We start from the raw sequence: 15,457 nt of genomic DNA on the forward strand, positions 1-15,457 counted from the left end.
GACTGAATGGATGATTTCTCTAGTCATTAAACGGCTAAATAGTGCTTGTGTGGTACTTGCATTAACAACACAAATATATCCAAACAACAGAGGCATCAAAGAGTGAAACAACCTCATGCAACCTAAAACAAAATTTATCTCGTAATTTACTCGTCCTGAAACTCCAAACTTCCAAGCTTTATAATGGGAGTGAATGGGGCCCAAAAAAGTGCATCTATCCATGATAAAAGTGCATCTATCCATCATAAAAGTGCATCTATCCATAATAAAAGTGCATCCATCCATCATAAAAGTGCATCTGACATCATAAAAGTGCATCTATCCATCATAAAAGTGCATCTATCATCATAAAAGTGCATCTATCTATCATAAAAGTGCATCTATCATCATAAAAGTGCATCTATCATCATAAAAGTGCATCTATCCATCATAAAAGTGCATCTATCCATCATAAAAGTGCATCTGTCCATCATAAAAGTGTATCTATCCATCATAAAAGTGCATCTATCATCATAAAAGTGCATCTATCCATCATAAAAGTGCATCGGTCCATCATAAAAGTGCATCTATCCATCATAAAAGTGCATCTATCATCATAAAAGTGCATCTATCCATCATAAAAGTGCATCTGACATCATAAAAGTGCATCTATCCATCATAAAAGTGTATCTATCATCATAAAATTGCATCTATCCATCATAAAAGTGCATCTATCACCATAAAAGTGCATCTATCCATTATAAAAGTGCATCTATCCATCGTAAAAGTGCATCTATCCATCATAAAAGTGCATCTATCATCATAAAAGTGCATCTATCCATCATAAAAGTGCATCTATCCATCATAAAGGTGCATCTATCATCATAAAAGTGCATATATCCATCATAAAAGTGCATCTATCATCATAAAAGTTTATCTGTCCATCATAAAAGTACATCTATCATCATAAAAGTTTATCTATCCATCATAAAAGGGCATCTATCCATCATAAAAGCGCATCTATCCATCATAAAAGTGCATCTATGTTTCTACGGTGGCCCTGAACGGACGCGTTTCGTCACTATGTTCTTCGTGTAAAGAAGATGCTAAAGTCAGCCAATAAAACACTGACACAATGATGAAAAAGAAACAATAATATTCACAATAACAGTTTTACTGAATAATTAAGTAAACCTAAATTCTTTATCTTTGTAAAGAAACCTCATTGCTTAACTGACTACTCTGTGCTGTCTCAGACGACGACATCACTTCCTGTCGGCCTCCATAACTTCTGTAGGGTGCAATTCACAACCTCACCACTAGATGCCGCTAAATATTACACACTGCACCTTTAAGTAGTGTTGTACCTTCTGTAGGACATCGAGGGCGGTCAGGACTGCTTCTTGAAGGCTTGTGAGCACAGCCTCGGTGTAGGAGGGCAAGATGAACGGCGAAGAGTCTGAACTTATGGGGACCGACACGGCTCCGTACAGGATCACCCCCAGCTTCTTGAGATCCTCCATGCTGAACCCTCCTGCGATGTGCTGGTATAATGCTGGGAAAATCTGTATTAGAGCCGTCAGGAAAGGCTGGCTGGGTACGAACACTAGTTTATCTGGTCCACCACTAGGGGGTCGCGTGCACTCGGTTCCCACCCGGTACCAAGTGTTCCACGCCGACCACCACAGAGCCGAGTCGTCGATCTCTTCTCCGGGTGGCGGAAGCGAAGGTTGCACGCCGTAGCGCTGGGCTAGTCGTTCTGCAAGTGAATCGGATCGGATTAGGGGTCTACCTGGACCAGAACCTTGAAGAGACTCCATAAGGACAGAAGGAACGTCCATAGCCGCGAGAGCATCTGGTTTATCCGTGTCTTTAATGGGCGTGACGAGCTGGAGGATCTCCTGGAAGCTCTTGAGGGCGGCGAGGGAAACTTCATTGTTCTTGCTGAGGGCGGCGGACTGGATGTGGTCCAGAAGAACTTCCCAAGCTTTGAAAAAGTCACCTGCAAAAAAAGCAAGAGATCCGTCTTTTAATCTGGTGCTGGTTTTTTTTTTTTTTTTCAAAAAGCTTAATTTCCTCACTACAGATGAAACTCTGAAAAATGTAATATGGTGCAAAAGTTCATTTATTTCAGTAATTCATCTTAAAAGGTGAAACTAATATATTGTATAGACTCATTACATGCAAAGTGAGATATTTCAAGCATTTATTTGTTATAATTTTATTGATTATGGCTTGAAAACCTTTTCACAATATTCTAATAATCATCAAAATTATAACAAATAAAGGCTTGAAATATCTCACTTTGCATGTAACGGGTCTATCGAATTAACTGTGATAATGTGAGAAATGTTGAAGGCGTCTGGATAAATTTTGGTTTGACTGTAGCTGTTTTCAAATATATCCAGATGAGTGTAGATCTGCCTTTGAGAAGCACATCTGTCAGTGCTTACCCAGCTGCTGGAGCAGATATCTCCTGGTGTTGAAGATCCGAGCCACGCCCGCGAGCGTCAGAACCCACGTTTCCGCCCACTGCTTCTCTGCCGTGTCACGCGAGTGATGGATGAGGATATTTCCACCCCCAGATTCGATCTTCTCCTTGTCGGCCGTAGTGGAGGACTTCCTTACACAGCTCAGCAGATGAAAGAGAACCTGTGGAGCAACGTTACAGAGGTTTCCATCATTAGCAACAATTACAATACAATTGGGTTCATTTTTGGGACGCATGCATGATATATTACCATATCGGTATTGGCCGATATACAGTACGTTCACTAAAAATGTTATAGTTTTGGCCGAAAAAAAAATTTGGCCGATATATTTAAGGGATATTTCACCCAAAAATGAATGGCCAGTTTCTGTTTTGAAGTCCATAAAAGTGCATCTATCCATCATAAAAGTGCATCTATCCATCATAAAATTGCATCTATCCATCATAAAAGTGCATCTATCCATCATAAAAGTGCATCTATCCATCATAAAAGTGCATCTATCATCATAAAAGTTAATCTATCCATCATAAAAGAGCATCTATCCATCATAAAAGTGCATTTATCCATCATAAAAGTGCATCTATCCATCATAAAAGTGCATCCATCCATCATAAAAGTGCATTTATCCATCATAAAAGTTCATATAGCCATCATAAAAGTGCATCTATCATCATAAAAGTGCTTCTATCCATCATAAAAGTGCATTGATCCATCATAAAAGTTCATCTATCCATCATAAGAGCATCTATCCATCATAAAAGTGCATTTATCCATCATAAAAGTTCATATATCCATCATAAAAGTGCATCTATCCATCATAAAAGTGCATCTGTCTATCATAAAAGTGCATCTATCCATCATAAAAGTGCATCTGTCCATCATAAAAGTGCATTTATCCATCATAAAAGTTCATCTATCCATCATAAAAGTGCGTCTATCCATCATAAAAGTGCATTTATCCTTCATAAAAGTTCATATATCCATCATAAAAGTGCATCTATCCATAATAAAAGTGCTCCACACGGCTCTGAGGGTTTAATAAAAGGCCTCCTGAAGTGAAGTGATGACTTTGTGTAAGAAAAATATTCATATTTAACATGTAACAAAGTCAATTTCAAGCTTTTATGATGATTTTATCTGTCAATACATCAGTTATAACCTTTCAAATACTAAGAATTAGCGGTTATCTGTAAAATATTTAATATCGGTGCATCCCTAGTTCATTTTGTTCTGATCCAGTACCTTCCAAACCACAATGTTCCAGGTCGGTGGTTGCAGCAGCGTCCCGTGAGCAGCAATGGTGGAGAACATGGTTTGCCCTGCGCTTTTCCTCACAGCCGGCCGTGGGTCTACGCACAACTCGCCCAGTTTGGCATAGAGGCACAACCACAGGCAGTCGAAGGGCGGTGCCGGGTGGAAGGGTCGGTTCAGAGGTTCTCCTTTATCCTGGGCCTGTTTCAGGAGAACCGCTTCCTCCTTTTCCAGCTCCTCTGTAATGGCTTCTCCCCTTTGGAAGAAGTAATCTGAGATATTCCACTGCACAAAGTGGAGAAAGAGAAGATTTTATACTCAGTCTACTCATAACGATGTGGTTCATTAGTTAACATTAGGGCTGTCACATTTGTGAATTTTTTTTTTTTGAGACATAAGTGTTCATTGAAAATTGTTCGATTGTAAAATCAATTTTCCATGTCTAAAGACGTTTCCATTTGTCCATTCTTCGTAAAAAAGTCCAATAGGAGAGAGCGCATCTAAAGAAGGGTGCTCTATGGTGACTATGGCACTCTTAAGAGTTAAAAAGCCTTTTATTATCAGATGTTCATTCTTAGTTCATGTTAACTAACGAACCTTATTGTAAAATGTTACCGATTTTACTCTCAACACTAGCGCTACTCCTCACCAGAAGGCCGATAGACGTCAGGCTGATGTTCAACTCCTGGTTCTGGAGCCCAAAGCTGCCGGCTACATCCACCACAATTTGGAGGCACATGCAAGGCATTGTGGGTAGGAAGTCGGTCACGACCAACTGCAGGCACTGGAACGCTGTTCGTATGAGGGATTCGCTGTGGAATGAAAGATGTGTACAAATGAGACTCTCCCAGATCAACACTTTAAAAGTGTGTCTATATTACTCAGGACCATTGAACCTTTTCGAATCATGATTTGTTCGTATTCACACAGCAAGTGCCTCACCCCTGGTCGTTTCGGATCGCTCCGATGACCCCCAGTACCAGAGGCCATCCCGGTCCGAGACTGTCTCCCTGGTTCTGTAGGATCTGCAGCACACACTCCAGCTGCTTCTGTCGGATATCGGCGTGAAGGACGTTGGAGAGCTCCTTCAGCGGGTTCAGAAGCAGCAGCTGCAAACGCTGAGGAGGACAAGCGTCGGCCAATCAATAACCAAAATCAAACTATGAAGAAACACTTGAGGTCAGGAATCGGATACTTGTTTGACATTAACATTTAGATTCCTCTTATCGATTACTTTGTGAGCGTTATTTCAACGTGACTTTAAACAATTAAAGCGAGAGACGACTGCACACACACATTTAATGCGCAGAAAATGTGATTTTAAACCATTCAAGCCCGAGACGCTTTCATCGCTAAAGGTGTGTGTAACTATATTGTGCATAGGGTTGGGTATCGAGAATCGAGTATCGATTGGAACCGAGACTAACTTTTCGTTTTTCCCGGAATCGTTCAAAAGTTAAAATTTCGATTCCTAGTTTCGATATTCACAGTCCGCCGAGCGGAAGAAGAAACCGCTGAACAACACCAACGAAGAAGCGTCTACCGGAAGTGTTGGCATAACCGCGTGAGTCGAACATTAGTAGCTTACGTCGGCGGTCCAAAGTGTGGCTTCACTTTTCTAAAAATAACGAAATCTCGGCAAAATGCAAAATTTGTGACAAAAGGAGTATTTTTACATTAGGAGTATTTCCTTCTGAAAGGCCGTTGGTTAGCAAGGTTAGCTAAACTTTTTTGACCCTGCCTCTTAAAAGAATCGGAATCGAGAATCGTTAGGAACCGGAATCGAAACAAGGAATCGCAATCAGAATCAGAATCGTTCAAATTCAAACGATACCCAACCCTAATTGTGCAGCTCTTAAAGTGACAGCACCAACATTTCTGCTGACGTCTCTATAATAACACTAATCAGAGAAAATTCACTCGTTCTTGACTGAATAACTTTTTTTATTTATAAAATGCAGTGTTACTTTACATTTGATTACAGTTTCTGTACCCGAACACCTGAAAATCTCGAAACACTTTATTTCAATCGTATCTTTGTTCAGTTGCATCTATTTTTTGCGATTGCTAATTTATTATTTGTTCTTTTTTAATTACTGAGTGTTAATAATGCTTGATATTTATATAAGTTGGGTATTTTTCTATGGTGTTTTTGAACCACAGGCAAAAGTTTCTTGTGTAAGTGTTGTTCAGCCAAAAAATACAATTAAATGTTCTGCAATAAGACAAAATGTGAATGATATCCAAGTTATTATTATTATTTTTCTACAGATTCAATTTAAGACTTTTTAATGCCACTTTGAATTAAATTTAAGACCAAACCTGTGATGGAAATACACATTATATTTCAAACGTATATATGTGAAGTAATTTAATATTAAATACTTGTTTATTGAAGTAAAATCAATGTTACATTTTGCAATCGTGAGAATATTCAGCAAAATAGCTCCCGTCATGTTATGTTACTTAACTATACCATATATTATAAATACTGTAAAAAAACTCAACATTGTGAATTTTTACCTCAGTGTGTTTCTTCTGAGAGTTATATGCTCGTTTGTTTTGATTTCTCACTATAAAGTCTCTCACAGAGACAGGCGAGTCTCAACAGCGCTACCAGAATCAATATCAATCACTGTTTATGTAATAAAATCAGAATCAAATCTCGCGATTCGATACTTACTTAGCTGGTTATTTGACGGACATTGGGTCCGTCAGACTGGAGACATTTTAGCGGTAATGTGAGCAGAAGTATTTAAGACCCATCGAATGTGAATTTAAGACATTTTAATACTTTTTAAGTACCCGCAGCCACCGTGTTCACCTTATTGGAATCGATAAGCAGAATCGAAAGCGTTAAAATTCACACGATAGCCACCCCTCCTCTGAGGACGCGGAAGATGTGACTGAATAATCACCTGGTTTTGGGACAGCGGCGGCTCGTGTTTGTAGGACAGTCCAGCTTTGATTAGCGAGGTAATGGCCTCTGCGCCCCATTCCCTCATACGAGTGTTAGGATGCTGACACACCTGACAAGATAATTCATCTTATTATGCAATATATCAGAGATTCACACATTACTGAAATACAGGCAAATCAAATCATTGCAAATGGAGGATGACAACACAAACATGGGTGAAATAACATCATTAACACAGGAAAAATAGCAAAGCAATAGATATTAGTTATAAAAAAATATTTTTAAACGATTATTGGATTTGGAGTGTGTAGATCACAGATCAGTGTGTTTTGTGAATGTAAAGCAGATGATGCAATAATTTCAAAATAATGTGGCCATCTTGACTCATAGTCAGAAAGTCAACTCTATGGAGCAAAACGTCAAGCGTTTATTTAAACTTCTGTTATTTCTACTTTATTACTTTTGACTTTCTGAAGTTGCAAAAGTTAATTTATTTAAGGTGAAACTAATATATTATATAGACTCATTACATGCAAAGTGATATATTTGAAGCCTTTATTTGTTATAATGTTGATGATTATGGCTTACAGATATGAAAACCTTTTCACAATATTCTACTTTTGAATGTGGGGTTTCAATCATCACAATAAAGGCTTGAAATATCTCACTTTGCATGTAATGAGTCTATACAATATATTAGTTTCACCTTTTAAGTTCAATTACTGAAATAAATGAACTTTTGCACGATATTGTCATTTTTCGAGTTTGACCTGTGTAAAATGACATTCTGAAAATAATTATCATATAAAATAATAGCCGTTCTGTGATCTGGGTCATAATGAAAACAAAAACATCTAATTAACGCAACAACAAAAACATGAAATGAAACAAAACGCAGGCGGATTTGAAAACACAACTTCAGACAGACCGATTATAAAAAATGAGAGTCATTACTCAAAGAGAAGGATATCTGAAGTTAAAAAGAAAGTTTGGCACTTACCTTCTACAAAACAGACATGTAGCAAAAGACAGAGAAGGGAAAAAGACGGAATAAGACAACATGAGGACATTGTGCATTAGCGCATATATATACATATATATGTATATATATAGATATATATAAAACTACAGAAGAAGTGTGAGTATAGCAGACAAGGACAGTAAAGAGCAGACAGTTTAGAGCAGCCTGCCAAATATTAACATTTCCATCTCGTTACAACAGTTATTTACTGTAATTAGTTGTGCTGATGTTAGTAAAATTTGTTTCAGCAATATTATTAGTATCTAGAGACCCTGAAACAATTTTATTAGTGATTAGAGCTGAAGTACAAAGAGGAAAAAAGGCCAAATTGTGTAAAATATAAATAAAACCAATGGACAAAGACACCTTTAAAACTAAAAATAATACAAGAGGTAAAAATGATTTCTGACAGGTGGTGACCATAGACCTCCATTATATGACTGACAGACAAGAACGGTTTGACCTAAAAATATAAAAATTGAAACTACTGTGGAAACAAAGATATATAAACATACCAAAAATTAATTTCAAAGTAAGCTATCCCTTTAAGATGGGTTTGCGTTAACGTTAATAACGCGTTTAACTGTCAGCCCTAGTATAAATATAAATATTAGGGCTGTGCAAAAATTAATTGCGATTAATCGCATCCAAAATAAAAGTCTGTGTTTACATAATATATTTGTGTGTGCTGTATATAATTATTTTGCATATAATTACCTATGCATGCATGTATTATTTAAAAATTATTTGCGCTTAAATTCTGTATATATATATAAATACATAATCTATATTTTATAAATATAAATATTTTATATATGAATAACACATTTTCTTAAATATATACATGCATGTGTGTGTATTTATATATACAAAATAATTATATACAGCACACACAAATATATTATGTAAACACAGACTTTTATTTTGGATGCGATTAATCGCAATTAATTTTTGCACAGCCCTAATAAATATATAATTAAAATGAATTAATATACATAATAAATAAAATAAAATAAATACAAAACAAATGGTCAAAGGCAACTTTAAGCCTTAAACAGTATTGAATTTCAAAACGACGAGCTGCATTGTTTTGATTGGCCCCTGGTCTCACCTCCAGCAGATGAGCCGTCAGAGGCCTCCAGAGAATCTCGATCCGGTCCATATTCACCAGTCCGGTCTCTAACAGTTTGGCCACCGCAAACAGAGACGGCTCCTGAGCGAGGAGATCAGAGAGATATAAAACATGAGGAAATTAATCTGCAGTTAGCTTCAGCATCATAACGTCCTGAGACGTTTTGTGTATGTGTTGCTCTCTTTCTCCCTTTGTCCTGCACTTTCTTTTACAGGATTGGATGAGCCCAAAGTGATCCCCAGATGAGATTGGTGCTAATGAGACCAAAGGAGCACTAAATGCTCAACCTGAGATGTCTAGTGGTGTGCAGATCGAGGCGAACACTGAAACAGCTGAAGCCAGATCTAGCACCCCTAGTGGTCAGAACAGTGTAAATGCAACGGGCAAAATATGCATAAAAACACATTTTACATTTTTTATTGAAAGTATAAAATATTTATAAGATTATCTAAATGTTCTTGTCCCAATCGTCATGGTTCATTGGACTTTTAACGGGTTGACAGGGTTCGACTTTTAACTTCCATTATTCATTTTAATGATACTAATGTCTTGTTAAAATGTCTACAAATGTATAAATTTGATCAGAGATCAGGTAAACTTGTTCACTGGTGAGGCTTGAAATATCTCACTTTGCATGTAATGACTCTATATAAAATATTAGTTTCACCATTTAAGTTCAATTACTGAAAATAAATGAATTTTTTGCACCATATTCTTATTTTTCGAGTTTCCCTGTACGTTGCGGCCTCACAACACCCGAAGGACCATCAGGCCCGGTAAACGACGCACCTTGTTGTTTCCGTAAGCCATTTCCATGGCCTCCATGGATAAAGAGCACAGGGCGTTTATCAGGTGATGCAGAGAGACGTCGTCCAGGTATCTACAACCACACACACCATTTAAATCTACAATTGATCTATGGATGGAAACGCTACTTATCAAGACAATTGCACTCTTTAAAAAGTTACTTGATTTGAAGTATCAGTGACATCATGCACTATATGCATTATTTCAATTGTGACGTTCTTACTGTGAGCTTTCAAAGAGTCTGGAAAGGATGTTTGATATGACGGGTAGATCGGTCATCACCGCCGTGGTCAAAACCTGCGACAGAAAAGAAATAAACTCAATCATTTACTCGGCATTTCATAGTATTGCATATTATTATTAATATTGTTGGCTCTTTTGGGTAAAAACGTCTGCTAAACGCATGAATGTAAACATTTGGCCTGTGGAAATACGTAGCGTCACATGCCAATATTTTTGGACTTGTTTAAAGGAGCATTTCTGAGACGTCTGTTCTTAGTATTTTGTACTTTGTGTTGTTTTTGTAAAAACTGCGGAAGAGACAGAGTCCAAAACAAATTTCTCTTTGGGGAGAATAAAGTACATCTTATCTTATCTTACACGGGAAACACTTGACGTAACGTCTAAACACGTGTAACTAGCGCAAATCAAGCAAGGCCACAAAGAGTTGCCGAAATAACACATTAGCGGACCGGAGGAAATACGATTTTTTTAGGGTTGTGCAAAAATTAATTGCGATTAATCGCATCCAAAATAAAAGTCTGTGTTTACATAATATATTTGTGTGTGCTGTATATAATTATTTTGTATATATAAATACCTATGCATGCATGTATATATTTAAGAATTATTTGCACTTAAATTCTGTATATATAAATAAATACATAATCTATATTATATAAATATAAATATTTTATATATGAATAACACATTTTCCTAAATATATACATGCATGTGTGTGTATTTATATATACAAAATAATTATATACAGCACACACAAATATATTATGTAAACACAGACTTTTATTTTGGATGCGATTAATCACAATTAATTTTTGCACAGCCCTAATTTTTTTCAAAAAAACTTCTTGCACAAAATATATTCAAGCACGTTTTAAAGGACCTGTATCTATATATGTTTATTTTCTAAAACTTTCCAGGGCCTTGAATTTTTTTCTTCAGATTCACAAACTTTCAAGGACCCGTGGAAAGCGTGTATTTACCGTGCTGGGACCCTCGACGGCCCGACCGGGTTTCAGGACTCCTCCAACGGCCGGTTTCAGGCCCAGAATCCACACCAGATGCTTACAGGGAAGAGGGGATGAATATAAATATTGAATATGAATACAATCAGGCATGTCATTAGCAAAAAAGATGAAAAACCTGAACTCCCTCTTTATTTTTCGAATAAAGAAATATTGTACTACTGCATTAATATTGTCCTGTAAAATAAAAAAATGCATTTATTAAAAATATTACTTTTACAAAACAAATAAAAATTCCAATACTAATATATTGCCGTCTTAATTTCTTTGTTTTCATACGTTAAGCCCAATACATTAGATTTTATCATATTGTATTAATTCGTAAAATATATTGTACATTACTGTTTATATATTATATTTGTAAAATGCATTGTATTTTACTGATTATATATATATATAAATAAAATAAATCAATATAAAACATACAAAAAATTATATATTTAATTAATTAAAACTATAAATAATAAAGAAATTCACGTAAAGAAATAATACATGCAAAATAAAGAAAATAAGCAAAACAAACAGACAAAGATGACTTTAAAGCGAAACAGTATTTAGGAATAAATTAATAATATACATTATTTAAATAAATTATACATTCAGTATATAATAAATAAATCAAAAATATAAATAAGACAAATTGACAGACAACTTCAAAACTAAACAGTATAAATAAAGTGAGAATGAAAATTTAATATATTATATTATTACTATATTATTAGATTCCCACAAAGACCCCCCCTTTATTTTCTAATAAAGAAATACTATTACCATTGCATTAATAATAATAATGTTTTTAATAATAAAAATGTATATATGAATAATAATAATACATTTATAAAAACAACAGTAAAATTATAATCCTAATAATTATTGCTTCACTTTTGTTTAGATCTATAAACGATTTTCATTCAAAATCAATGTGCTTGAAAACATTTTATATTTCGCACGGGTTATACATCTCCGGTCGGAAAACACAAAATTCAGTGTAAATACAAAAAAAAAGTCACATGAACAAACAGTATTCGGTCTCACACAGCTCTCTGGCTTGTGATTGGTTAATAACTGGTCAGACTCGTACCTGTAGTGTTGCTAAAACCAGCTGCCATGAGGTTCCCAGATAAACGCCGTGACAGTGAGCCAGATTCAGCAGCGTCCGCATGCACTGGATGTTCTTCGCTGTGAGCTGACACACACACACACACACAGAAGGATAGAGGAGTTTTAGTTTTTTCATGGAAAAGCATTTAGTTTAACTGTGAGAAACATAAACGTGTGATTTACCACAACGGTGCCCTGCGGCTGAGCGGTGAGCGGCTGACCGACTGCTACAACCTGCTGGTGCGACTCACTCGACGGACTGACCATCTGCACACTCTGACCCTGGATGGAATACACTAAACACACACACACACACATTTATATACACAAACATCCTAAAGCTTGCAGCTAATAGCTCAAACAGAAGTGCTAGCGAGATTGACATGGTTTTATTTCAGTTAGCCTAATTTGATTTGTATTGAGAGAAGATCTTATGGTAAGTTCCCCATGCCGATCTCTAGGTGTGGTGAATGGTGTGTGATGATGTGGGGATATTTTGATTGCAAAGGTCAAGGGAACTTTATCAGGATGCATAGTGTCCCGCATCCATGAAATAACTGGCCTTTAAAAATAAAAAAATCTGCCCCTCTATGGGGATTTAGCATAAGGGTGTCGTGATTTATGACCCCTGTATTTTAAGGAAGAGCATTTATTCTTAAAGGGATACTCCACTTTTTTTGGAAATAGGCTCATTTTACCACTCCCCCAAAGTTAAACAGTTGGGTTTTACCGTTTTCAAATGCATTCAGACGATTTTTTGATATTTAGAAGAATATCAGTAACCAGACAGTTTCTGGTCTCATTGACTTCCATAGTATATATTTTTTCCTACTATGGAAGTCAATGAGACCAGAAACTGTCTGGTTACTGATATTCTTCTAAATATCAAAAAATCGGCTAAATATATTCGAAAACGGTAAAACCCAACAGTTGTAAAATTTCCAAAAAAAAAAGGTGGAGTATCCCTTTAAGGCATTCAGATCAATTTCCAAAAGATGATTTTTAATCCTCTTTTTAGTCAACTTTAGCATGGGTGTGTCCACTTATGTATAGTAATTTAATTACTAATTAAACCATTTTGGTCAAATAATTTGACCCCACTTATGAACATGTGATTATTGTGTGTCGAATGTGTGTGAACACCTTTATTGGCGAGGTTGGTGGTGTTGCTGCTCAGGATGGTGAGAGCGTAGTGAGGAGGGAGAGAGGCTTTACAGATCGCAGTGATGAAAGCGTCCCGCGGCGTCACCAAACCCAGACGGCCACACAGAGACGCCACACACAGCTCCGCCTTCAGGATGTTCTCTGTGGCCGCCTCGTCCGTACTGACACACACACACACACACACCGAACATCATCAGGACAGGGAGGTTCTGTGACTAACATATGATAAGTAAGGTGTGCGTTGTGTGTGTGAGTGAGAGAGTGAGTGTGTGTGTGATAATGAGTGAGTGAGTGAGTGAGAGTGTGTGTAAGTGAGTGAGCGTTGTGTGTGTGTACCTGGCGTCCAGCAGCAGTGAGAGAGCCGCTAGTAAGCCGCACCAGCAGGCGTTCACCATTTCCTCCCAAACCTCATGAGCCACTACAAAACACACACACTATCATTACAGGAACAAAACAGACTGTTACACGATGGAGAGAGCGAAGGTGCGTCGTCCATCTTTCTTTACAGTCTATGGCGCTAACACAGTAAATAGAGTCATTTTTGATTTCATGCCGACTTTAAAGTGAAGTCCGCACACACTCACTGGGTTCCTGAGGTGGAGACGACACAGGCTCCGCCTCCTCTCTCATAGCCTCTTCCTGTTCCTGTTGGGCGAGCTCTCTCTCGATCATCATCGTGATGCCCCTCACCAGATCCAGCAGAGCACTGAACGCCACAGACATGGCGTAACCTTCAGGGATCGAGGGCGGCTCCACCTTATCCAGCATCTCCAGGCTGAGGAGTCAGGTTAAGAAGGATAGTTCACTCAAAAATCAAAATTAGCCCATGATTTACTCAGCCTCAAGCCATCCTAGGTGTGTATGACGTTCTACTTTCAGACGGGAGTCGGGAGGACACAATCAGGAGTCATTATAAAAAAATGTCCTGGCTCTTCCAAGCTTTATAATGCCAGTGAATGACTGTTTCTGCACTTTGATGATGGACAGATTCACTTTTATGATGACAAATGCACTTTTATGATGATAGATGCACTTTTATGATGATAGATGCACTTTTATGATGGACAGATGCACTTTTATGATGGATAAATGCACTTTTATGATGGACAGGTGCACTTTTATGATGATAGATGCACTTTTATGATGGACAGATGCACTTTTATGATGGATAGATGTACTTTTATGATGGATAGATGCACTTTTATGATGATAGATGCACTTTTATGATGGACAGACGCACTTTTATGATGATAGATGTACTTTTATGATGGATAGATGCACTTTTATGATGATAGATGCACTTTTATGATGGACAGATGCACTTTTATGATGGATAGATGCACTTTTATGATGGACAGATGCACTTTTATTATGGATAGATGCACTTTTATGATGGATAGATGCACTTTTATGATGATAGATGCACTTTTATGATGGATAGATGCACTTTTATGATGATAGACGCACTTTTATGATGGATAGATGCACTTTTATGATGGACAGATGCACTTTTATGATGGACAGATGCACTTTTATGATGGATAGATGCACTTTTATGATGGATAGATGCACTTTTATGATGGACAGATGCACTTTTATGATGGACAGATGCACTTTTATGATGGATAGATGCACTTTTATGATGGACAGATGCACTTTTATGATGATAGATGCACTTTTATGATGGACAGATGCACTTTTTTGATGATAGATGCACTTTTATAATGGATAGATGCACTTTTATGAGGATAGATGCACTTTTATGATGGACAGATGCACTTTTATGATGATAGATGCACTTTTATGATGGACAGATGCACTTTTTTGATGATAGAGGCACTTTTATAATGGATAGATGCACTTTTATAATGGATAGATGCACTTTTATGAGGATAGATGCACTTTTATAATGGATAGATGCACTTTTATGAGGATAGATGCACTTTTAGGAGGATAGATTAACTTTTATGATAGATGGATGCACTTTTATGATGTGTAGATGCACTTTTATGATGGATGGATCATAAAAAACCCTGGCCTTCAAAACCCTCGTCACTTTATTTCATTTTGATAATATTTTTTCTAATTTACAATGCAATTTTTTAGGAGATTTTTTTATTTTCTATCTTATTTACCTTTATATTACTATATTTGATCAATAAATAATAAATAAAGAGTAATTTAAGCACATTCCTCAACTTAAATTCAAAATAATTCACAATTTCATGCATAAACCTTTTAATTCAGCTCAAAATAACTAACATTGGGTGTCTTTGCCGAACTCTTGTGGAAATGAAACAATATAAGATGATATTTCATGACTCT

General features: G+C 36.6%; 1 protein-coding gene across 3 annotated transcripts in view; it reads right to left on the reverse strand.

The window, feature by feature from the left end:
- Positions 1–15,457, reverse strand: part of mon2 (MON2 homolog, regulator of endosome-to-Golgi trafficking) — a 38,394-nt gene that overhangs the window by 10,759 nt on the left and 12,178 nt on the right. For all 3 annotated transcript variants that reach the window (XM_039647953.2, XM_039647951.2, XM_089127932.1), the window contains exons 12-26: positions 13,717–13,907; positions 13,469–13,550; positions 13,112–13,293; positions 12,152–12,264; positions 11,949–12,053; positions 10,826–10,906; positions 9,826–9,899; positions 9,585–9,675; positions 8,775–8,876; positions 6,641–6,751; positions 4,665–4,840; positions 4,372–4,534; positions 3,714–4,007; positions 2,433–2,631; positions 1,347–1,981 (exon numbers count right to left, since the gene is read on the reverse strand). In XM_039647953.2, the coding sequence (XP_039503887.2) occupies positions 1,347–1,981; positions 2,433–2,631; positions 3,714–4,007; positions 4,372–4,534; positions 4,665–4,840; positions 6,641–6,751; positions 8,775–8,876; positions 9,585–9,675; positions 9,826–9,899; positions 10,826–10,906; positions 11,949–12,053; positions 12,152–12,264; positions 13,112–13,293; positions 13,469–13,550; positions 13,717–13,907 (2,599 nt within the window). The remainder of the gene's footprint in view (positions 1–1,346; positions 1,982–2,432; positions 2,632–3,713; positions 4,008–4,371; positions 4,535–4,664; positions 4,841–6,640; positions 6,752–8,774; positions 8,877–9,584; positions 9,676–9,825; positions 9,900–10,825; positions 10,907–11,948; positions 12,054–12,151; positions 12,265–13,111; positions 13,294–13,468; positions 13,551–13,716; positions 13,908–15,457) is intronic.

Source organism: Pimephales promelas, chromosome 25, assembly GCF_988280905.1.
Source record: "Pimephales promelas chromosome 25, fPimPro1.hap1.1, whole genome shotgun sequence".
NCBI classification, from domain to species: Eukaryota; Metazoa; Chordata; class Actinopteri; order Cypriniformes; family Leuciscidae; genus Pimephales; species Pimephales promelas.